Source organism: Dendrobates tinctorius, unplaced genomic scaffold (genome assembly GCF_039654945.1).
Source record: "Dendrobates tinctorius isolate UK_male_01 unplaced genomic scaffold, ASM3965494v1 ptg000165l, whole genome shotgun sequence".
In the NCBI taxonomy this organism is placed as follows: domain Eukaryota; kingdom Metazoa; phylum Chordata; class Amphibia; order Anura; family Dendrobatidae; genus Dendrobates; species Dendrobates tinctorius.
Genome location: NW_027361832.1, coordinates 15,872,528 through 15,893,983, shown reverse-complemented (window position 1 = coordinate 15,893,983; position 21,456 = coordinate 15,872,528). Strand labels below are relative to the sequence as shown.

General features: G+C 44.4%; 2 protein-coding genes across 3 annotated transcripts in view; one reads left to right on the top strand and one right to left on the bottom strand.

Moving 5' to 3' along the window:
• Positions 1-21,456, top strand: part of DECR1 (2,4-dienoyl-CoA reductase 1) — a 188,556-nt gene that overhangs the window by 16,567 nt on the left and 150,533 nt on the right. The window lies entirely within an intron of this gene.
• Positions 1-21,456, bottom strand: part of NBN (nibrin) — a 110,790-nt gene that overhangs the window by 42,789 nt on the left and 46,545 nt on the right. For both annotated transcript variants that reach the window (XM_073550521.1, XM_073550522.1), the window contains exons 5-7: positions 15,804-15,907; positions 4,460-4,577; positions 3,047-3,237 (exon numbers count right to left, since the gene is read on the bottom strand). In XM_073550521.1, the coding sequence (XP_073406622.1) occupies positions 3,047-3,237; positions 4,460-4,577; positions 15,804-15,907 (413 nt within the window). The remainder of the gene's footprint in view (positions 1-3,046; positions 3,238-4,459; positions 4,578-15,803; positions 15,908-21,456) is intronic.

The window sequence follows — 21,456 nt, the reverse complement described above, 5'->3', positions numbered from 1 at the left end:
ACTAATAGGCAGGTTGTATCAAATGCCATTTCCAATACTGTCTCTGGGCAGCATAAAGCGGTGTAACTACAGCCAAGACACAGAGGAAACAGGAGAGTGCAGCATCCTCCTCCCACAGTGATACTTACACTCAATTAAAAGGGGGTCTCCCCTTTGATAACCCCGATTTCTTAGAAGACAATCAGCTGATTGCAATGCATCTCCTTGCTGACAGTCCCAGTGATCGGATCTAAAGAGTTGAGAAACTGATCTCGAAGTCTTCAGTTTCCCTACAGCGCCACCACAATGGAAACTAAGCATTACAGCGTCTTCAAAGCAATGATTTGTCTATGTAATGTAGGATAGGATAGGTCCTCCAAAGTCAGAGACCCCCTAAGTAACTGCTCTTCATTTTGTTGGAGATGAGGCTCTTGAACCCTACACTCTCCTTTATTAACACAACTGTTTCCAAAAGTGTATGGGCCTCTCTGACCTTTCCCTGCACACTGCAGTACTTTGCTCTACCCTCAACAGGGCAAATCAGTACTCCTGCGCAGGAGCGCGGCACGAAGCAAGCAGGATGACGACATCGCACTAAGATGGGAGGCGCCGGACGCGGACTTGTGACACCCATCGAGCTGGACCGCCCCCGGGTGAGTATAATAAAACTTATTTTTCTTCTCTTTCAGGTCAGACCAGGGGCTTATCTACAGAATTATAGAATGCTGCAGATAAGCAAAAAAACGCAGTGGCCGCATATAGCGGCAAAACGAGGTGACAGGTTCCCATGTTCCCTTTAAAGGGGTCTGAATACTTTCCATACGCACTGTATATTTTTACAGTCGTGGTCAGAGTTGAGCGACTTTGGTTGGATCGGGTTTCATGAAACAAAATTTGAGTCAGATGAAACTGGTCCGACTAGGGAAAAAAAGTCGGAATTTCGTCCGAAACCCGACCCCAATGCAAGTCAATGGGGAATAAAAGTCGGCATTGAGTGGATGAATGAAAATGAAGTATTTTTCCCAGAAAATTACTTACACATACTTTGTTATGCATATCTTTATTTCCCTTATGTAAGTTTTTCTTTAAAGAAAGGCATGAGGGATGAAGTGTGAAAGGTGGGGAAGAGGATGGAAAAGCAGAACATACAAATGTAGCGCTTACATTGCTACCATGACAAAATGCGTAGATCATATTGTTAAAAAAATCAATTGAACAGGAAAATTACATTGAGTAAAATGACAAGAAACCCAATAACATTCTTAAAATAGTTAATGGTATTCCAAAATCAAATACTGAACTGGTGTTCCACAATTTTTTTTGAGTGTTTTGCAATAGTGTTATTCGCTAAGGCATGTGAATATTCATAAGATCTGTGGAGTGTAATTTTCTGGATAATGTCTGAAACTTTGGGTACATTTGGTTTCTTCCAAATGGATGCAATGGAATTCTTCCACACCAAAAATAGATTAATTAAAATTGGTTTGTGCAAAGGGTCATTGGCCTCCATATTAAATGACAAAAGGGCCATTTGAGGAGTGAGACTTTTTTCCTCAGAATTTTCTTATTTCGGGACATTTCCAGAAAATGAGCAAAATCTCACTGTCCTGCCCACAGTTCGTCCAACGTTGGGAAGAGGAGTTTGACAATGCTTTAGCTAATCTTATCGGAGAGAAATACCATTTGGTAAGCGATTTATAGTAGGACTCGTGAAGTGACATGCCTTAGGGTACCGTTACACTTCGTGATGTACCAGCGATCCCGACAACGATCTGGATCGCTGGTGCATCGCTAAGTGGTCGCTTGTGAGCCGCCACACAGGCATATCTCACCAGCGAGATCGCAGGGGTCGGGGGTCGCTACTTACCTGTCAGACGAGGCGATCCTGACGTCCTCCCGCCCGCGTCCACGCGTCGCTCGTCGGCGCCACAGGAAGCGCCCGAGAAACGGTCCAGAACGTTCTCGCGCGACCAGCGATGAGCAGCGGGGGAGAAGGTCGGAGGTAAGTGTCACACATAGCGATAACGCTAGCAATAACAAAATCGGTGACGTTATAGCGATATTGCTAGCGATATCGCTATGTGTAACGGGGGCTTTAGTTACAGGAGTAGGTAAGGTGCAAGAGTATGTCTGGATCCCAGAAACTCACACAGCTTTTATGCACACACACCGATTACAAGCAAACAGGTCACAGGTGAGGATGTTACCTTTAGTAGCCATTCAAACCCATTTGTGGCCACTTCTGTGCATGTTATCAGGCCAAAATCACCAGGGTATGTGAACTTATGTAAAACTATTCACTCGCACAACACCCTGGAATTAAAAGGTGCTTCAAAAATAAATAATAATATATGGTATATACACTTACAATATCCTCATGTGTATGGGACATGCCCCTTTACAGTGGCCATCTCTCCCCCACTCCAAGCTTTAGGAATATTTGCACCCTCAGCATCTACAGTGAATGTGACACCAGCTTTTTGTGGACATGGGGCCATTTCTGATTGCAACAGTGCGAACCTTATGGCATATATGCCAGGGAAGACCCAGTGCATCATTTTAATTTGTTTACCAGCCTCCATTCATCAAAAAGAGGCCAAAACAGTGTCCTCTTGGCCTCCAATGACTGATACAGTATACAGCACACTACAGTACATAGGCATCCAGTAGAAAAATGGACATGGGAGCTTATGGGTGATGGGATCCACTAAGCAGCATCAGTAAAATCTATATGTTGCAGGTTTACAGCCAGATTTCCTCCCAATGTACAGAGTCGCCACACACAGCAATGGTTATTCCTTATACAGTAAATAAGACAATTTACTTTTTGAATCAATATCTCAGACCTCTGCCTGCTGCTATTATACAGAAACCTCCCAATGTTTATAAGCTATTTGTGTGGTGTCAGTGTAGAATAGATATATCATTGAACACTGCCCAGGTTACACATGGAGGGTCTCTGAGTGAGGACGTGCTCCTTGCAGCGGTATTGGCCTCCTACCCCGAGAACTCATTATGAATGCACAATAAGTGTCAGTATTAATGGGTACAAAGCAGTAATGAATACCTGTGCAGTATTTCCACAATGGATGTGATCCAGGGGGGGAAATCCTGTGACTCCGATGACTGTGACTCCGAGAATCCCACATCTATCACACAAACATTGGGGTTTTCTAGGAAGGACGTGTCATCCACCTCTCCTGTCAGTAGCTCTGTCTTGCCCCCTCCTAAGTGAATTGCTGCACTTAGTTTCTTGTGCTGAAAAGGAAAAAAAATACAACTAAAAAACACTGCCATATTTAGCAGAAAAATGCAGGTGTAGAGGGCAGGCACTCAATTCTGACCGGAGGTGGGGAGAAACCGTAAGAGATCAGGACCCTTCCATGTCATCACCTGACCCATAAGGATACTGATCAGTTAAAAGGTCATGTGACTGATGGGACGGTGCAGCATCAGTGACATCCTGCCTGTCAGTCACCTAACCCTGCAGCCAATCAGTGACCTCAGAGGTAAACTAACTGAAAGGACGAGACTTCATGACTTCCAGTCCCGTCCTGAAAAGGCGATGCTGGCATTCCCTTTTCTGAACACTTAAAAATAGGTGGATAATTCCTTTGATACAGTGGTAGCAGAATAGTTTACTTGATCTTTGGCAGTCACTTGGTAAAACAGAAGTTGCTAAGAAATCAGGTAAAATTCAGAGTTTTGCAAGCTTGAGAACAGATGCCACTGCTCCATAGGCACAATATAGCCTGGTCTGAATGGTGGCTTGTATTGTGCTCTGGGACCACCCCGTCAACAGGCCCACGGGCCGCACCCCGCCAACGGGTCGCTGACCGCACCCCGCCAACAGGCCGTGGACCGCACCTCGCCAACAGGCCGCACCCCGGTATCAGGCCGCTGACCGCACCCCGCCAACAGGCCGCACCCCGGTAACAGGTCGCAGACCGCACCCGGTCAACAGGCCGCGGCCTGTATTCTGCTCCTGGACAGTGGCCTGTATTCTGCTAATGGACACATAGGGAAAGTGATTTCACAAATATCTGATCTCACAAACATTTCCCAGTTGTATGATTACTTCCCCATAGTTCTGAAAGAATATGTTCCATTAATAGAATAAGTATACTGGGGAAGCACTGTGCATACACCGCAGGATGGCAGGTGTAAGAGCCTTACAGCATTGTGGCTTCCGCCCCAGTAACAAGACATGTTAGGCCTCTTTCACACTTCAGTCTTTTGACGTCAGTACCAAACCGTCAAAGCGTGAAAAAACGGATCCGTTGCAGATTTGCAAAAAACTGATGCAGCGGATCCGAAACGGCGGATATCGACTGACGTAAAAAAAACCTGAAGTGTGAAAGAGACATTAGTCATCCTGTATAGTTTGCTAATGTTATTCAGATATTATCACACAGGAAACACTAATGTTTTGGGTCAGGAAATATAGAGGAAATGTCTCGGGTTTAGGTACAGTAGATACCTGCTTTGCTGTTACAAACACTACTGTCTTGTCTATGAAGACTGTTCTCCGCTTTTTGTTTTCTGAGAAATCCAATGACTCGGACTGCAAGGACGGTTCATCAATTATAGGGAAAAAACTGGAAAATGAAACATGTATGAAATAGCAGCAATTAAACTAAAGAAACAAGAAAACAATGTCCAGAATGTTAAGAAACTAGACATTAAGGTAGCCACAGGCGGCTTTATTTCTCTGACTTTAACCCCTTTGTGACTATATAACAAATGTATTGGAGTTGAGTGTTTTTGGAGCAAGCTCAGATCGTGAAAGCACCCCATACCCAGGCTGTGTTACACAGCCATCATCTGCTGTAACTGTAGAGACTGAAGCTGGATCCAATCGCGGCTTTTTCACCATTTAGATGCCAGTGTCAATCACTGACAATGGTATATATGTGGCTGGGTGCCGATGCGTGCATGTACCTTAGCAATGAAAAAAAAACATTATGTCGATATGAATAAGGTCACCTATTACTGAAAACAAACTGAAAAAAAACCTTACAAATAACTTTTAATGTAAATGTTTCCCTACCTGCCTGTGGAGGTTGGCACCCTAGGAATCCGACATGGTGTCCCCGATCAACGTTGGCTGTCCCCGATAACCCTGGTGTCCCCCTAAAGTAAACGTGTCCAGATTTGTCCGTTTCTGCCTGGACACAGATTTGGGAATAACGGAGCTGGAAATCACTGGGCCCTCTGACCTATTAAGGGCTCTTCAAGAATTAGTGCCCTGATGAATCCCAAAATTGAGAGGGGAAACGCGTCGGGACAAAGCGATAACGGCATCCATCTGATAGACAATCATTGAGAACTAGATAAGTGATCTCCTTGACTTATAGTTATCTAATTTGGGGAATTTGGTAAGGCTATTGTAAATATATGCATATTGAATCGCTGCATACTATTTATCTAATATCTGTTATGGATTTACTTGCTTAGAGTCCCAGGAGCACAGATCTAGCAATTTAGCTCTTTGTGTGTATAAGTGGACCGAGGGGATAATAGGGATCTAATCGACAAACATTAAGAGTCAAAGGATATCCTAAAATCATACAGTCATATGTAAAAGTTTGGGCACCCCTATTAATGTTAACCTTTTTTCTTTATAACAATTTTGGTTTTTGCAACAGGTATTTCAGTTTCATATATCTAATAACTGATGGACTCAGTTATATTTCTGGATTCAAATGAGGTTTATTGTACTAACAGAAAATGTGCAATCTGCATTTAAACAAAATTTGACCGATGCAAAAGTATGGGCACCCTTATCATTTTCTTGATTTGAACACTCCTAACTACTTTTTACTGACTTCCTGAAGCACTAAGTTGGTTTTGTAACCTCATTGAGCTTTGAACTTCATAGCCAGGTGTATCAAATCATGAGAAAAGGTATTTAAAGTGGCCACTTGCAAGTAGCTCTCCTATTTGATTCTCCTATGAAGAGTGGCATCATGGGCTCCTCAAAACAACTCTCAAATGATCTGAAAACAAAGATTATTCAACATAGCTTTTCAGGGGAAGGATACAAAAAGTTGTCTCAGAGATTTAACCTGTCAGTTTCCACTGTGAGGAACATAGTAAGGAAATGGAAGAACACAGGTACAGTTCTTGTTAAGCCAAGAAGTGGCAGGCCAAGAAAAATATCAGAAAGGCAGAGAAGAAGAATGGTGAGAACAGTCAAGGACAATCCACAGACCACCTCCAAAGACCTGCAGCATCATCTTGCAGCAGATGGTGTCACTGTGCATCGGTCAACAATACAGCGCACTTTGCACAAGGAGAAGCTGTATGGGAGAGTGATGCGAAAGAAGCCGTTTCTGCAAGCACGCCACAAACAGAGTCGCCTGAGGTATGCAAAAGCACATTTGGACAAGCCAGTTACATTTTGGAAGAAGGTCCTGTGGACTGATGAAACAAAGATTGAGTTGTTTGGTCATACAAAAAGGCGTTATGCATGCGCTGTATTGTTGACCGATGCACAGTGACACCATCTGCAGCATTCTTCTTCTCTGCCTTTCTGATATTTTTCTTGGCCTGCCACTTCTGGGCTTAACAAGAACTGTACCTGTGTTCTTCCATTTCCTTACTATGTTCCTCACAGTGGAAACTGACAGGATAAATCTCTGAGACAACTTTTTGTATCCTTCCCCTGAAAAGCTATGTTGAATAATCTTTGTTTTCAGATCATTTGAGAGTTGTTTTGAGGAGCCCATGATGCCACTCTTCATAGGAAAATCAAATAGGAGAACTACTTGCAAGTGGCCACCTTAAATACCTTTTCTCATGATTTGATACACCTGGCTATGAAGTTCAAAGCTCAATGAGGTTACAAAACCAATTTAGTGCTTCAGGAAGTCAGTAAAAAGTAGTTAGGAGTGTTCAAATCAAGAAAACGATAAGGGTGCCCATACTTTTGCACCGGTCAAATTTTGTTTAAATGCAGATTGCACATTTTCTGTTAGTACAATAAACCTCATTTGAATCCAGAAATATAACTGAGTCCATCAGTTATTAGATATATGAAACTGAAATAGCTGTTGCAAAAACCAAAATTGTTATAAAGAAAAAAGGTTAACATTAATAGGGGTGCCCAAACTTTTACATATGACTGTATATAGTGTTGGAAAGCCACTGAAAAAGTACTGGAGGGGAGATATGCATCACTGACGATGTTGGCTTCAGTGATATAAACCCAGAAAAATGATCCAGCATACTCATTCATGAGAGGGGTTAATCGGCCATGTTAAGGGCTAGATTTATTGAACAGCTGTAGAGTGGATGGGAAGCTGTTCACCATATCTCCACCCCAGAGTGTGGTTTAGGAGGTAAACAGTCAGCCTTCTGAGTCATTCGGTGTTGGGTGTACCTGAAGATGAGAGATCCAGAGCTGTGTGTGAAGATAGAGGAAAGTTGGTTCTTTTTTTTTTTTTTTTTTTTCTTTACCTAGGTTTGTTTGTTTCCTGAGCGGGCAATGTATTATTTATCCACAAAAATGTTCAAATATATTCACCAAGAATTCTAGGCGCACTAGTCTAGCAATCCAGTTTTTTGTGTGCATTTGTCATTGTAATTATGTGTCTATTTATTTAGTGGACACCACGCTATGTTGAATGCTTAGGGTGCCCACCTCCGCAGGCAGGTAGAGTAACAGTTCTATAGGGCCTACCTGGGACTGATAGTATGTGTATACTATGTTTTTTCCTCCTGATATACAGTTCATTTTTAATGGATTTCTTATAACTAATATAATGTAAATTACTAAAAAGCATATAAGTTATTTTTAAAAGTTTTTTTTTAGTTGGTTTTCAAAGTACCTTGGCAATGCCATAGCAGGGTGGTGATGGACTACCATGACAGCTGCCATCGCTGCAGTGTTTGGCCTCCAAAAAACGTCCACCCTGCGGCTTCATTTTCATTATATACTTTAATACTGCAGTATATATAATTGCAGGTTGGACTTCTCTCAAGACATTAAAAATGAAAAAAGTTTAAAAAAAAACAATCTAAAAATTTTAACTCACCCCCTTCTTTTAAGACTGAAATTAAATTAAAAAAACAGACTGCATCATCACATCGAAAATCTGTTCAATCAAAATAGAATGTATATCTAAACTAAACAATAAAAATAAATAAGAAAAGCCCATACTTGCATTTAAAGGGAGTCCGTCACCCCAAAGTTAATTTTTAATGGGCTTTACAGTGTTGTAAGGAACTTATCCTCAGAGCCCGATGTTGCCCGAGCACAGTAACTACTTGTGGGTCCTGCTCTCTTCCTTAACAGCTCCGCTCTCCACCTGCCATCACGCTCTCTCCATCCACAACCCCGCTCTCCACCCGCTGTCCCGCTCTCCACCCGCTGTCCCGCTCTCTTCCCTCTGTAGTCCCGCTCTCCATGCGCCGTCGCGCTCTAACCCTCCGCAGCCCCTCTATCCCTCTGCAGCCCCGCACTTTCCCTCTGCAATCCCTCTCTCCAGCCATCAGTGGGCGTGGCTTCATACATACACACAAACATACATAATATAAATAGATAGAGATATATATATATATATATATATGTAGATGTCAACCATACTAGATCTCAACTAACTCATATGAAACAGAGGAGTCCTTGGTGCACCTTTGGTGTGGCCAAGTGTTTGGTGCACTGTTAGGCTACTTTCACACATCCGGTGTGTGGGGTCCGGCGGCGTGCGGCGAAAAGCCGGATCCGGCCTGCAGCCGTGACACCGGATGTGTGTGCGGCGAGACGATACGGCTCGGACATTATTAAAGGAGCCGCAGGACAGAGGCAGCCAATGAGACAGCTGCTGAAAGGGAGGTGAGGGGAAGAGAGGATAGGAGAGGGGAGGGGAGGGGGGTGGAGAGAGAGACACATGGGGGGTTAACAGTGTCCAGGCAAGAGAATCTCTCTCTCTTGCTGGGCACTTGTGGGGTTAACCCCACAGAGAGATCTCTCTCTCTCACCCAGACACTGTGAGTGTTAACCCCACAAGTGCCCGGCGAGAGAGATCTCTCATAAGTGTCCGGGTGACAGAGAGAGATCTCTCTCTCGCCGGGCACTTGTGGGGTTAACATTCACAGAGTCCGGGCATGCGCTGTGGAAAAAGCCGGTCCGGCGCTGACAAAAAACGTTGCAGGGAACGTTTTTTGCAGATGCCGGACGGCTAATTTTTGCCGTGTCCGGCAACAACCGGACACGACGCATAACCATCCGGCACAATGCGTCGCCCATGAAAGCTTATGGGACAAAACCGGATCCGGTGCTGGATCCGGTTATTAAAAATTTCGCCGCATCGTGCCGGATGACAAAAACCGGATGTGTGAAAGAGGCCTTACGCCTCCTCATTTGCACATTTGTGCCCTTCCCCTGTTTCTGATGGACAGTGCTCACTTCCCAGTGCGATCGCTGTCTGAATGCTGCTAGCGTGTGTGTGGACCCTCGCTACGCCAATACATCTGGAAGTGCAATGATCAACATCAGAAGAAAGGAGACAAGGAGAACGTGACCGGCCACTGTGCATGCGCACATACGCCGGTAGCATGCATACACATCATTCTTGGAAAGCAAGCACTGTCAATCAGAAGCATATGAAAGCATCCAACGTGCAAAAGAGGATGAATAGCACCAGCTCTTGGCCACGCCAAGGGTGCACTGAAGCCCCCTCATTTGCATATGAATTAAAAGTTAATTTTTCAGGCATGTACTAGTAACAGGTACAGTGCTAATATGGTTATTATAGTGGCTAAATCCCCCACAACACCACAGAACCCATTTAAAATGCATTTTGGGACTGACGGACTCCCTTTAATGGTTGCTTATCCACACATCTGATTTTTTTGGATACACCACAATTCTTTAACATCGTGAACAGTATTTGATCCTGTGAAGTATAATAACTGATACTGTATAAAAACAAATGATGATATAGATGAGATTGTCTGTTTTTTCTGGATGAAAATCGGACTTTTACTTACACTTGTGTGACCTTAGCCTCGTGCTGGTTTCTTCTTGGACCACTTTTGAAAGCGACTACTTCACAATATAAAACTTTTATACTGCTTTTTCTACTACTTTTACACTAGCATCTACATTCCCAGCATTCCTCTGTATTCCAGGAAGCAGTGGTCACTTTTTAGGTCCACTCTTTTTATTACCGTATATACTTGTGAATAAGCCGAGATTTTCAGCCCATTTTTTGGGGCTGAAAGTCCCCCTCTCGGCTTATAAACGAGTCATATACCTGGGGGGATCGGCGGGAGCGGGGGTGTCAGAGATCACATTTACCCCCCGACGCGGTTTCTGCAGTCCCCCCGCTTCTCCACTGTCTCCAGCGGTCACGTGGTACCGCTCATTACACTCATGAATATGCGCATATTCATGAGTGTAATGAGCGGTAACATGTGACCGCTGAAGGCAGGAAGGGAGACCGTGGAGAAGCGGGGATGTAGAGACCGCGCCAGGAGGGGGTAAGTATATTCGATATTCATCTGTTCCCGTTCCCACGCTGCTCACCGCTGTCTGCTGTGTCCTGTGTCAGTGACGTTTAGCCAGAAGAGGGCGTGGTGACATGGTTAGTGCGCGCTGCGCCCTCTGCTGGCTGAACAGTCACTGACAAAGGAAGCAGCAGACAGCGGTGAGCAGCGATGGACCCCGGACAGGTGAATATCTCAGGTGCTGGGTCCTGAGCAGGAGATGAGAGTATGGCATTTTTTTTTTTTTTTTTGCAGCAGCATATTCCATGGATCAGCATATGGGGGCATATTCTATGGGGCAGCATATGGGGGCATAGTCTATGGGGCAGCATATGGGGGCATAGTCTATGGGGCAGAATATGGTGGCATATTCTATGGAGCAGCATATGGGGACATATTCTATGGGGCAGCATATGGGGGCATAGTCTATGGAGCAGCATATGGGGGCATATTCTATGGGGCAGCATATGGGGGCATAATCTATGGAGCAGCATATGGGGGCATAACCTTTATGAAGCATTATATGGGGCATATTATTCTATGGAGCATCTTATGTGGGCATTATTAACCTTTGTGCAGCATTATATGGGGTGTATTTTGTATGGAGCATCTGATGGGGCCCATCATGAACTGTGTGGAGCATTATATGGGGTTCCTGATTCAATATGTATATTCAAAAACATTTAACCTACTGATGTCTCAATTAATTTTACTTTTATTTGGTATCTATTTTTATTTTTGAAATTTACTGCAGTTTGATGTTGTAATGAGTGATTCACTACTAAAATTTAAGAAGGGACTGGATGCCTTTCTTGAAAAGTATAATATTACAGGGTATATACACTAGTCTCCTTAATATTGCGTTGATCCAGGGAGCTAGTCTGATTGCCGTATGTGGAGTCGGGAAGGAATTTTTTTCCCCAATGTGAAGCTTACTGTTGCCACATGGGTTTTTTTTGCCTTCCTCTGGATCAACATGTTAGGGCAAGTTAGGATAGGATATGGGTTGAACTAGATGGACTTAAAGTCTCCCTTCAACCTTAATAACTATGTTACTATGTTACTATGTGTCTGCAGTGTGATTCCTATAAGTGTGTTCTAGAAGTGTGAAGATTAATTTAAGAATTAAAACCAGAAGGATGTATACAGACTGTGCCCTGCTACCTGCCACCATCGCACTCTAACAAGCATCTCTATTCTTCCGACAGGTATGTTCATCCACCCAGCTCTCCTGCTGTCTGTCTATGAAGGGCACGCAGTGCATCACCCAGCTTTGCACATAGACTTGCCTCTGCACCTAGCATTCACATGGTATGCCTTTCAGCTAACCCCAGCTTACCCCAGTGGTATTTATGACCTTGTTTACTCTGGCTTGATTGTATGCATCTGGTCCACCCTTAATTCTCTGACCAAGATGAGCAGAGACCACTCCTCTCTGCTTCACACCTGACTGCACTTAGTTGTACATATATTGCAGAGCACAAGTCTGCATATAGACTTCAGTCTGCAGTGTGATTCCTATAAGTGTGTTCTAGAGGTGTGAAGATTAATTTAAGAATTAAAACCAGAAGTGAACCAGAAGGGAACTGAAGGTAATTGTACACAGTCACTGTAAACAATGTTTGTTTTCACTTTCACCCCTATAATCCTTCACTTTCTGCTAATTCCCCTAATCCCTACTCCTAGTAAGGAACTGTTTATCTCTTCTTCAATCCTCCCCATCCACCTCACCTCAGCCTCAAAACTGTTCCTTAACATACAATCCTCTGTCTCCAAACACAGACAGCCCCCTCATGCCCTCTCCTGCTCCCACCTGCTAACACTTTCTCTGTTCCTTCTCACTGCTGGTGATATCTCTCCAAATCCTGGTCCTCCTCACCACCTTCCCACAGTCATTTCTACCTCCCATCCACGCTCTATCACAACCTTCCGTAAACTCTCCAACCTTATACCCATTCACCCAGCCCCCGCTTCCCCAGTCCCACTAACAGGAGCTCTGTGGAACGCCCGCTCTGTCTGCAACAAGCTTTCCTACATCCATGATCTGTTTGTTACTACCAAGCTTTCCTTCCTCGCCATCACCGAAACCTGGCTCACCCCTTCTAACACAGCCTCTCCTGCTGCACTTTCGTATGGTGGCTTCCACCCTTCTCACACCCCCCGCCCCAGCAGCAAACATGGCGGAGGAGTTGGTTTTCTCCTGTCAAATACCTGCTCCTTCACCCCAATCCCACTGCCACCCTCTGTTACCCTCCCTTCCTTTGAGGTGCACTCTGTGCGCATCTACTCCCCCTCCAACCTGCTGTCATCTACCGCCCCCCAGGGCCAGCCACCACCTTCTTTGACCACGTCACCACCTGGTTACTTCATTTCCTTTCCGCGGACATCCCTACTATCATCATGGGCGACTTCAACATCCTCATTGACACTTCCCTCTCAGCTGCCACTAAACTTCTCTCACTTCCTCCTTCGGCCTCACTCAATGGTCTTCTACAGCCACCCACAAAGATGGCCACACACTGGACCTCATCTTCACCCGCCTCTGCTCCCTATCTAACCTCTCTAACTCACCTCTTCCTCTCTGACCACAACCTTTTCACATTCTCTTCCCTCTTCACTCCATGTCTACAATCCCCACCCCACAAACTTTCACACCCTTGCAGAAATCTTAAACACCTTGACCTACACTCATTCTCTGAATCCCTCCTCCCTCTTACAGATATAAGTTCCTTACACAATGCGGATGACGCTGCCGCTCTATATAACACCACAATAGCTGTAGCTTTGGAATCCGCTGCCCCACTTACACATACCAAAACTCGCAAAATCAACAGACAGCCCTGGCACACCAGCCTGACCAAAGAGCTGAGGCGAGCTTCCAGGGCTGCTGAGCACAGATGGAAAAGATCCCACTCCAACGAGCACTTCATCGCATTCAAACAGTCCCTCACTACTTTCAAGACCACACTCGCCACAGCTAAACAAACCTACTTCTCATCTCTCATATACTCCCTGTCTCACAACCCTAAACAGTTATTCAACACCTTCAATTCTCTCCTCCGCCCCCCAGCACCTCCTCCCTCCCCACTCATCTCAGCTGAAGACTTTGCCTCATTTTTCAAGCAGAAGATTGATAACATCAGAGACAGTTTTGGTCAACAACCCCCGGAGCCCTTCCTCCCAATTTCCCAGCCCTCCACCTTCAAAACCAACTTCTCCACCATTACAGAAGATCGACTCTCCACTCTACTCTCAAGATCACAGCTCACCACCTGTGCACCTGACCCGATCCCATCTCACTTCATCCCAAACCTCACCACAGTCTTCATCCCAACCCTAACCCATCTCTTCAACCTATCACTAACAACTGGTGTTTTCCCCTCAAGCTTTAAACATGCCTCCATCACACCTATCCTCAAAAAGCCCTCTCTTGACCCATCCTCTGTATCTAGCTATCGCCCTATATCACTTCTCCCCTACGCCTCCAAGCTCCTGGAACACCACGTCTACCTTGAACTGTCCTCCCATCTCTCTTCTTGCTCCCTCTTCGACCGCTTACAATCTGGCTTCTGGTCACACCACTCCACTGAAACTGCCCTTACTAAGGTCACCAATGACCTCTTAACCACCAAGAGCAAGCGACACTACTCTGTCCTCCTCCTCCTGGACCTGTCGGCTGCCTTTGACACAGTGGACCATTCCCTATTATTACTGACTCTCTCATCCCTCGGCATCACAGACTCGGCCCTATCCTGGATCTCATCATACCTAACAGACCGGACATTCAGCGTCTCCCACTCACACACCACCTCCTCACCTCGCCCCCTATCTGTCGGAGTCCAACAAGGTTCAGTCCTTGGGCCCCTGCTGTTCTCCATTTACACCTTTGGCCTGGGACAGCTCATAGAATCTCATGGCTTTCATTATCATCTCTATGCTGATGACACACAGATCTACATCTCTGGACCAGATATCACCTCCCTACTAACCAGAATCCCTCAATGTCTGTCCACTATTTCATCCTTCTTCTCCGCTAGATTTCGGAAACTCAACATGGACAAAACAGAATTCATCATCTTTCCCCCATCTCACGTGACCCCCCCTACGAACCTATCAATTACAGTAAATGACTGCCCACTCTCCCCAGTCCCACAAGCTCGCTGCCTCGGAGTAATCCTTGACACTGATCTCTCCTTCAAACCACATATCCAAGCCCTTTCCACTTCCTGCCGACTTCAACTCAAAAATATTTCATGAATCCGTTCATTCCTCACCCAAGAATCTGCAAAAACCTTGGTCCATGCCCTCATCATCTCTCGCCTTGACTACTGCAACCTCCTGCTCTGTGGCCTCCCCTCAAACACTCTCGCACCCCTCCAATCTATTCTTAACTCTGCTGCCCGACTAATCCACCTGTCCCCACGCTATTCCCCAGCTTCTCCCCTCTGTCAATCCCTTCACTGGCTCCCCATTGCCCAGAGACTCCATTACAAAACCCTAACCATGACATACAAAGCCATCCACAACCTGTCTCCTCCATACATCTGTGACCTCGTCTCCCGGTACTTTCCCGCACACAACCTCCAATCCTCTCAAGATCTCCTTCTCTACTCCCCTCTTATCTCCTCTTCCCACAATCGCATAAAAGATTTCTCTCGCGCATCACCCCTACTCTGGAACTCTCTACCACAACATATCAGACTCTCACTTACCATCGAAACCTTCAAAAAGAGCCTGAAGACCCACCTCTTCCGACAAGCATATAAACTGCAGTAACCACCGATCGACCAAACCGCTGCACGACCAGCTCTACCCTCGCCTACTGTATTATCACCCATCCCTTGTAGATTGTGAGCCCTCGCGGGCAGGGTCCTCTCTCCTCCTGTACCAGTTATGACTGGTATTGTTTAAGATTATTGTACTTGTTTTTATTATGTATACCCCTCCTTACATGTAAAGCGCCATGGAATAAATGGTGCTATAACAATAAATAATAATAAATTTACCAGTAGCTGCTGCATTTTCCACCCTAGGCTTATACGCTAGTCAATAAGTTTTCCCAGTTTTTTGTGGCAAAATTAGGGGGGGTCGGTTTATACACGGGTCGGCTTATACACGAGTATATACGGTAATTAACTTTCACCATCACCAATTCATGGCTCAGATGGTGCGGTATAATTTTCTATTGACAAAATATATTGAGGTCCAGATTCGGACCTTTACACCCTGTTAGGGGGCCACAGATACGAATAAAGTCATGATTCATACAGTAAAATATAAGTACAGACTAGAGGTAGACTACGGGGGGTCCCGGGTGCCCCTGACGTCAATACCTTGCAGGTGTCGGCAGCGGCGTCTTCTGCTTGATGGCTTTTATCAACTCTGTGAAGTATTCAGGCTTTATGATGGATCTGCCGCAGACCAATGCACATAATGTCTAAGACAAGAAGTGGAGAAAAAAGAAACAGGTGGGTAGATTATTGGCTTGAAAAGATGTTAGCTATAACATTTAACACAATTTTTAGATTAAAAATAGACCGTAAAATAATTAAACAAAAAAAAAAACCTGCAAAACTAAACTGTGCACATAACAGTCATGATCCAAAATTTGCAATATATTGCAACATAAAAGTCATTAAATTTCTCTCGAAATGACTGCAGAACAATCACCAGGACAGAACAACATCACCTTTGTACTAAGAAATCTGGCTTGGAAAGTTGCAGAACGTGTTTCAATCTCTCGCCATTTTCAGGATAATGGTCAGTGAGGAGAACTCGTTATACACAGAGTTTTGTACAGATCTAATCCTAATTTCAAACATCTGACGTTTTGTCACAGTGTATCACTTTAAGGGGACTTTCACACTGCATTTAGGCGCCTGTTCCGTAGCTCTGTCAGGGATAACGCCCGAACTGGACATGGCCATAGGCAATAATGCTGATGACAGAGCAGACGTGCGCTCTGCCCTGCATCATTTTCGGGCATCTACTGAAGCACAGCTACTTATAGCACAATTGATCGGACGATCGTAGCCTCAAGTCTCCTACGGGAACTATTAAATAAAGTAAAAAGTGAAGAAAAAAAAAAAGTTTTTAAAAGTATGAAAAAAATAAAGGTAATACAAAAGTTCAAATAACACTCTTTTGCCCCATTAAAAATTAAACCAAAAAAATAAATAAATAAAAGTACACATATTTGGTATTGTTGCATTCGTAAATGTCTGGTCTATCAAAACAAACTAAATCCGATCGGTACACTGCCTAACAATAAAAAAAAAAAACAAAAAAAAAAAAACACACCAGTATTGTTTTTTTGGGCCGCCGCAACAATGCAATAAAACACAATAAGGGGGAAGCAGAACATTGTATCTACTCCAAAATGGAATAAAAATATCAAATGAGGGTGCAAAAAATAAATCCTCACCTAGACGCACTTCCCGAAAAATTAAAACATTACGAGTCTTGTCAAATGGCTACATGAGCAAAATATTTTTTTCATAGAAATTTCTTTTAAAAAATTTTTTCCACCACTTAAATAAAAAAAATAACCTTTACATGTTTGGTATCTGCGTACTCGTACTGACCTGGGGAATCATATTATGAGGTCAGTTTTACCATATAGTGAACATGGTAAATAAAGAAAAAAAAAAAACTATCGTGGAATTGCATTTTTTTTTTTTTTTGGCATTTTCAACACACTTGAAAAAATTTTTTTCCCACTTTCCAGTGCATTACATGATAAAATGAATGATGTCAATAAAAAGTACAACTTGTCCTGCAGAAAACATAATAAATTATTTCTATAGCGCCAACATATTCCGCAGCACTTTACATTACAGAGGGGATTTGTACAGACAATAGACATTACAGCATAACAATAATCACATAGATCATAACAGATAAAAAGAGGAATGAGGGCCCTGCTCGCAAGCTTACAGTCTATGAGGATAGAGGTAGACACGAAAGGTGGGTGATAACAATTGCTCTGATTGTATGGACCAGCCATAATGTTAAGTGTGTAACAGTACAGACGCAGAGGGCTAATGGATGCATAAAGCATGTGGGAACATGATGCGGGGAACCTGGTTATGGTAAAACTTTTGGCTGTGCCACACAGGGATAGATTAGGTTAATGTGTTGAGGCGATAGGCCAGTCTGAAAAAATGCGTTTTCAGGTACGGCTATGGAGACAGAAAAATAAAAATAAAAAGTTATGGCTCTTGGGAGAAGAGGAGGAAAAAAATAAAAGAGCAAAAACGGCAAATGAAAAGGTCATGCTAACGAAAAGTCAAGTGTCCGGTGGGTGTTTATCATCTAGAGACGTCGTCCCCTCTGCTCCTGATTGATGTTTCTTGCTGTCTTCAGCACCATATGACGATACCTAGATCCAGCACATGCACATTGCAGAACGAAGTGACAAGTCCCTAATATAAGGCTGGACAGACTTCAATCCAGAACAGAGGGAGGTGCCGGAGGAAGGTTTACAGCCAGCAGTCCAGGACACTTCACTGGTTGGGTTATCGATATGGTGGAAAACGAGGGGGTATTTATCGGATGACGTGCTCTTCTAGTCACCAGACCGCTCCAGCGGTGTTGTGACTTTTGGAAGGTGTGGACGCCACATCCGGAACCAGTGCAGACCTCCATGCTGGATCCGCAGAGCTGTTGGAATGACACTTGCCCTCTGTTTATTATCTTTAATCAATCTATAACTTACAAAAAAAACTGTTGGACAATCTCTTTAATGGCAGCTGAACCTTAGGAGCTCCTAAGTCCATCCAGACTAGTTCTAGATTGCAGGAATGGGACTGTATAACACAAACCTTGCATTACTGTTCCATGTCATCATACGGCCTAAGGGAAGGCTTTCACCTTTTAAGTAAGATTTCTAAACTAAATGACAAAAGCCACATATATTCCAGCGATTACTTGTATTTGTGCTGCCCTCATTTACAGCGAGGCCAGAATATCAGAAGCAGATAAGAACCCATGGTCGATGGTGTGAAATCTTCTACATCAGGCCGGGAAGGGAAATGTCAGAGGAAATGCCTAATTTACAAACACAGGGACGTGGATCCGGTTAGGAAAAGAATATGTGGCTGCTGCATGAGACTTCTCTGTGTTTATATGAACAAACACTTCACTTTGGTTTAACCCCGACTATATTAAAGGGGTTATCTGGGACTTTAGTAATTTTTTTCTTCAGGTGCTAATAACCAAGTACCTGCCTGTTGTACTCAACCTCTGCTGGTTCCGTGTGATCACAGACTGCTCCTGCCAGCGATTTTCCTGCTTCCCGTGATGTCAACAATGCATGGTCAAGTCGCCATATTACAGAATATTTCATGTTGTCATCTGGGGGTCTCTACCGATGTCATGATCATTGACAGCCGGCTCCCCGCTGCCTAACTGCGGGGAGCTCACTGTGGATCAACGTGACATCGGCAGTGAAGCCCAGGTAAAAACATGAAATATGCTGTAATATGGCGACTTGACGGTGCATTATCGACATACAATTTGATTTGGGGAATTATAGTAGTAACTAAAGTCAACGGGAAGAAAATGGGAAAATGCTGATTGATTTAGGCACCAGCTTGAACCCAAAGACATTAATCTGTAAGTAAAGTCAATAATTTTTACATACATGGAAAACAATGTATCAAATTGCTGGAATGAGATGTACTGCCATATCAATGCGATGCAGATAGAATAGAAAAAGACATCAGTTCACCACTGAACATGAAGAAACGCTTGCAAATTGTCAGTATGGAGGTGACCAGATGATTCCTCAAGGCCGGTATCCTCAAGTGAGGCAATAGAACAACATGTGAAGGATTGTGATCCAGGACCAAAAGAATAGGTTAAAATTCAAAATTTATTCAAAACGTTCCATTAATGAGTCCATACGATAAAACGGGAATCCAATAATGGGTATACAATAGCATTTTGAAACCTAAAAAGCGTTTTAGCCTGCTATGTGAGCGGACGCACAGGAGTGAGCTCCTGCCGAAGCTTCCTAAATTATCCTGCACAGCCACTGCTAAAAATACTATTTTTAGCCGCTGATAGCAGCGGAAGAGCCCAGGCACCAGAGGACAGCACCTGGAGGGTGCAGAGTGAGAGAGATGACACGGAGGAGACAGCGGGACGCTGGCTCGGGAGAAGGAGGCAGCGTCCAAGATGGCGGGCAATTAAGGAATGTCAGAGGCGCATGGAGGCGGCTGCAAAGCTGAAGAAATTTGCACGGGAGGAAGGAGCGGGAGAGGCAGCCATGATCCCAGGAGCGGTATCTGATCCAGAAGATGAGGAGGAGGAGGACATACTCTCTGGAGGAGAGTCTGAGGTACAGAGTGGGGCAGGAGATGAGAAGATGGCAGCTGCAGCTAGGGGCCAGAAGGAGACAGAACATGGGGCTGAGCCGACCCTAAAAGACGTTTTCATTTTAGTCTCATGTAAGCAGACTTTAACCACCTTGACACAGCAACTGCAGGATGTACGGGGGGACATGGCAAACATAAATGCGGCCATGCAAAAAGCAGATAAAAGGATGGGTGCAGTGGAGGAGAGGGTGAGCACCGCAGAAGACCATGTACAGTCATGGCCAAAAGTTTTGAGAATGACACAAATATTATATTTTCACATGATCTGCTGCCCTCTGGTTTTTATGTGTGATTGCCAGATGTTTTTATCACATATAGAAATAGAATTGCAATCATATTATGAGTAACAAAAGGTTATATTGACCGTTAGAATGAGTTAATGCAGCAAGTCAATATTTGCAGTGTTGACCCTTCTTCTTCAGGACCTCAGCAATTCTCCCTGGCATGCTCTCAATCAACTTCTGGATCAAATCCTGACTGATAGCTGTCCATTCTTGCAAAATCAATGCTTTTATTTTGTCTGAATTTGAAGGTTTTTGTTTGTCCACCCGTCTCTTGATGATTGACCACAAGTTCTCAATGGGATTAAGATCTGAGGAGTTTCCAGGCCATGGTCCCAAAATCTCTATGTTTTGTTCCCTGAGCCATTTAGTTATCACCTTTTCTTTATGGCAAGGTGCTCCATCATGTTGAAAAAGGCATTGTTGATCGCCAAACTGCTCTTGGACGGTTGGGAGAAGTTGCTCTTGGAGGACATTCTGGTACCATTTTTTATTCATGGCTGTGTTTTTAGGCAAGACTGAGAGAGAGCCCATTCCCTTGGCTGAGAAGCAACCCCACACATGAATGGTTTCAGGATGCTTGACAGTTGGCATGAGACAAGACTGGTGGCAGCGCTCACCTGGTCTTCTCCGAATAAGCCGTTTTCCAGATGCCCCAAACAATCGAAAAGGGGATTCATCAGAGAAAATGACTTTACCCCAGTCCTCAGCAGTCCACTCCCTGTACCTCTTGCAGAATATCAGTCTGTCCATGATGTTTTTCCAGGAGAGAAGTGGCTTCTTTGCTGCCCTCCTTGAGACCAGGCCTTGCTCCAAGAGTCTCCGCCTCACAGTGCGTGCAGATGCACTCACACCTGCCTGCTGCCATTCCTGAGCAAGCTCTGCACTGCTGGTAGCCCGATCCCGCAGCTGAAACACTTTTAAGAGACGGTCCTAGCGCTTGCTGGTCTTTCTTGGGCGCCCTGGAGCCTTTTTGGCAACAAGGGAACCTCTCTCCTTGAAGTTCTTGATGATGCGATAGATTGTTGACTGAGGTGCAATCTTTCTAGCTGCGATACTCTTCCCTGTTAGGCCATTTTTGTGCAGTGCAATGATGACTGCACGTGTTTCTTTAGAGATAACCATGGTTAACAGAAGAGAAACAATGATGCCAAGCACCAGCCTCCTTTTAAAGTGTCCAGTGGTGTCATTCTTACTTAATCATGACAGATTGATCTCCAGCCCTGTCCTCATCAACACCCACACTTGTGTTAATGGAGCAATCACTGAAACGATGTTAGCTGGTCCTTTTAAGGCAGGGCTGCAATGATGTTGAAATGCGTTTT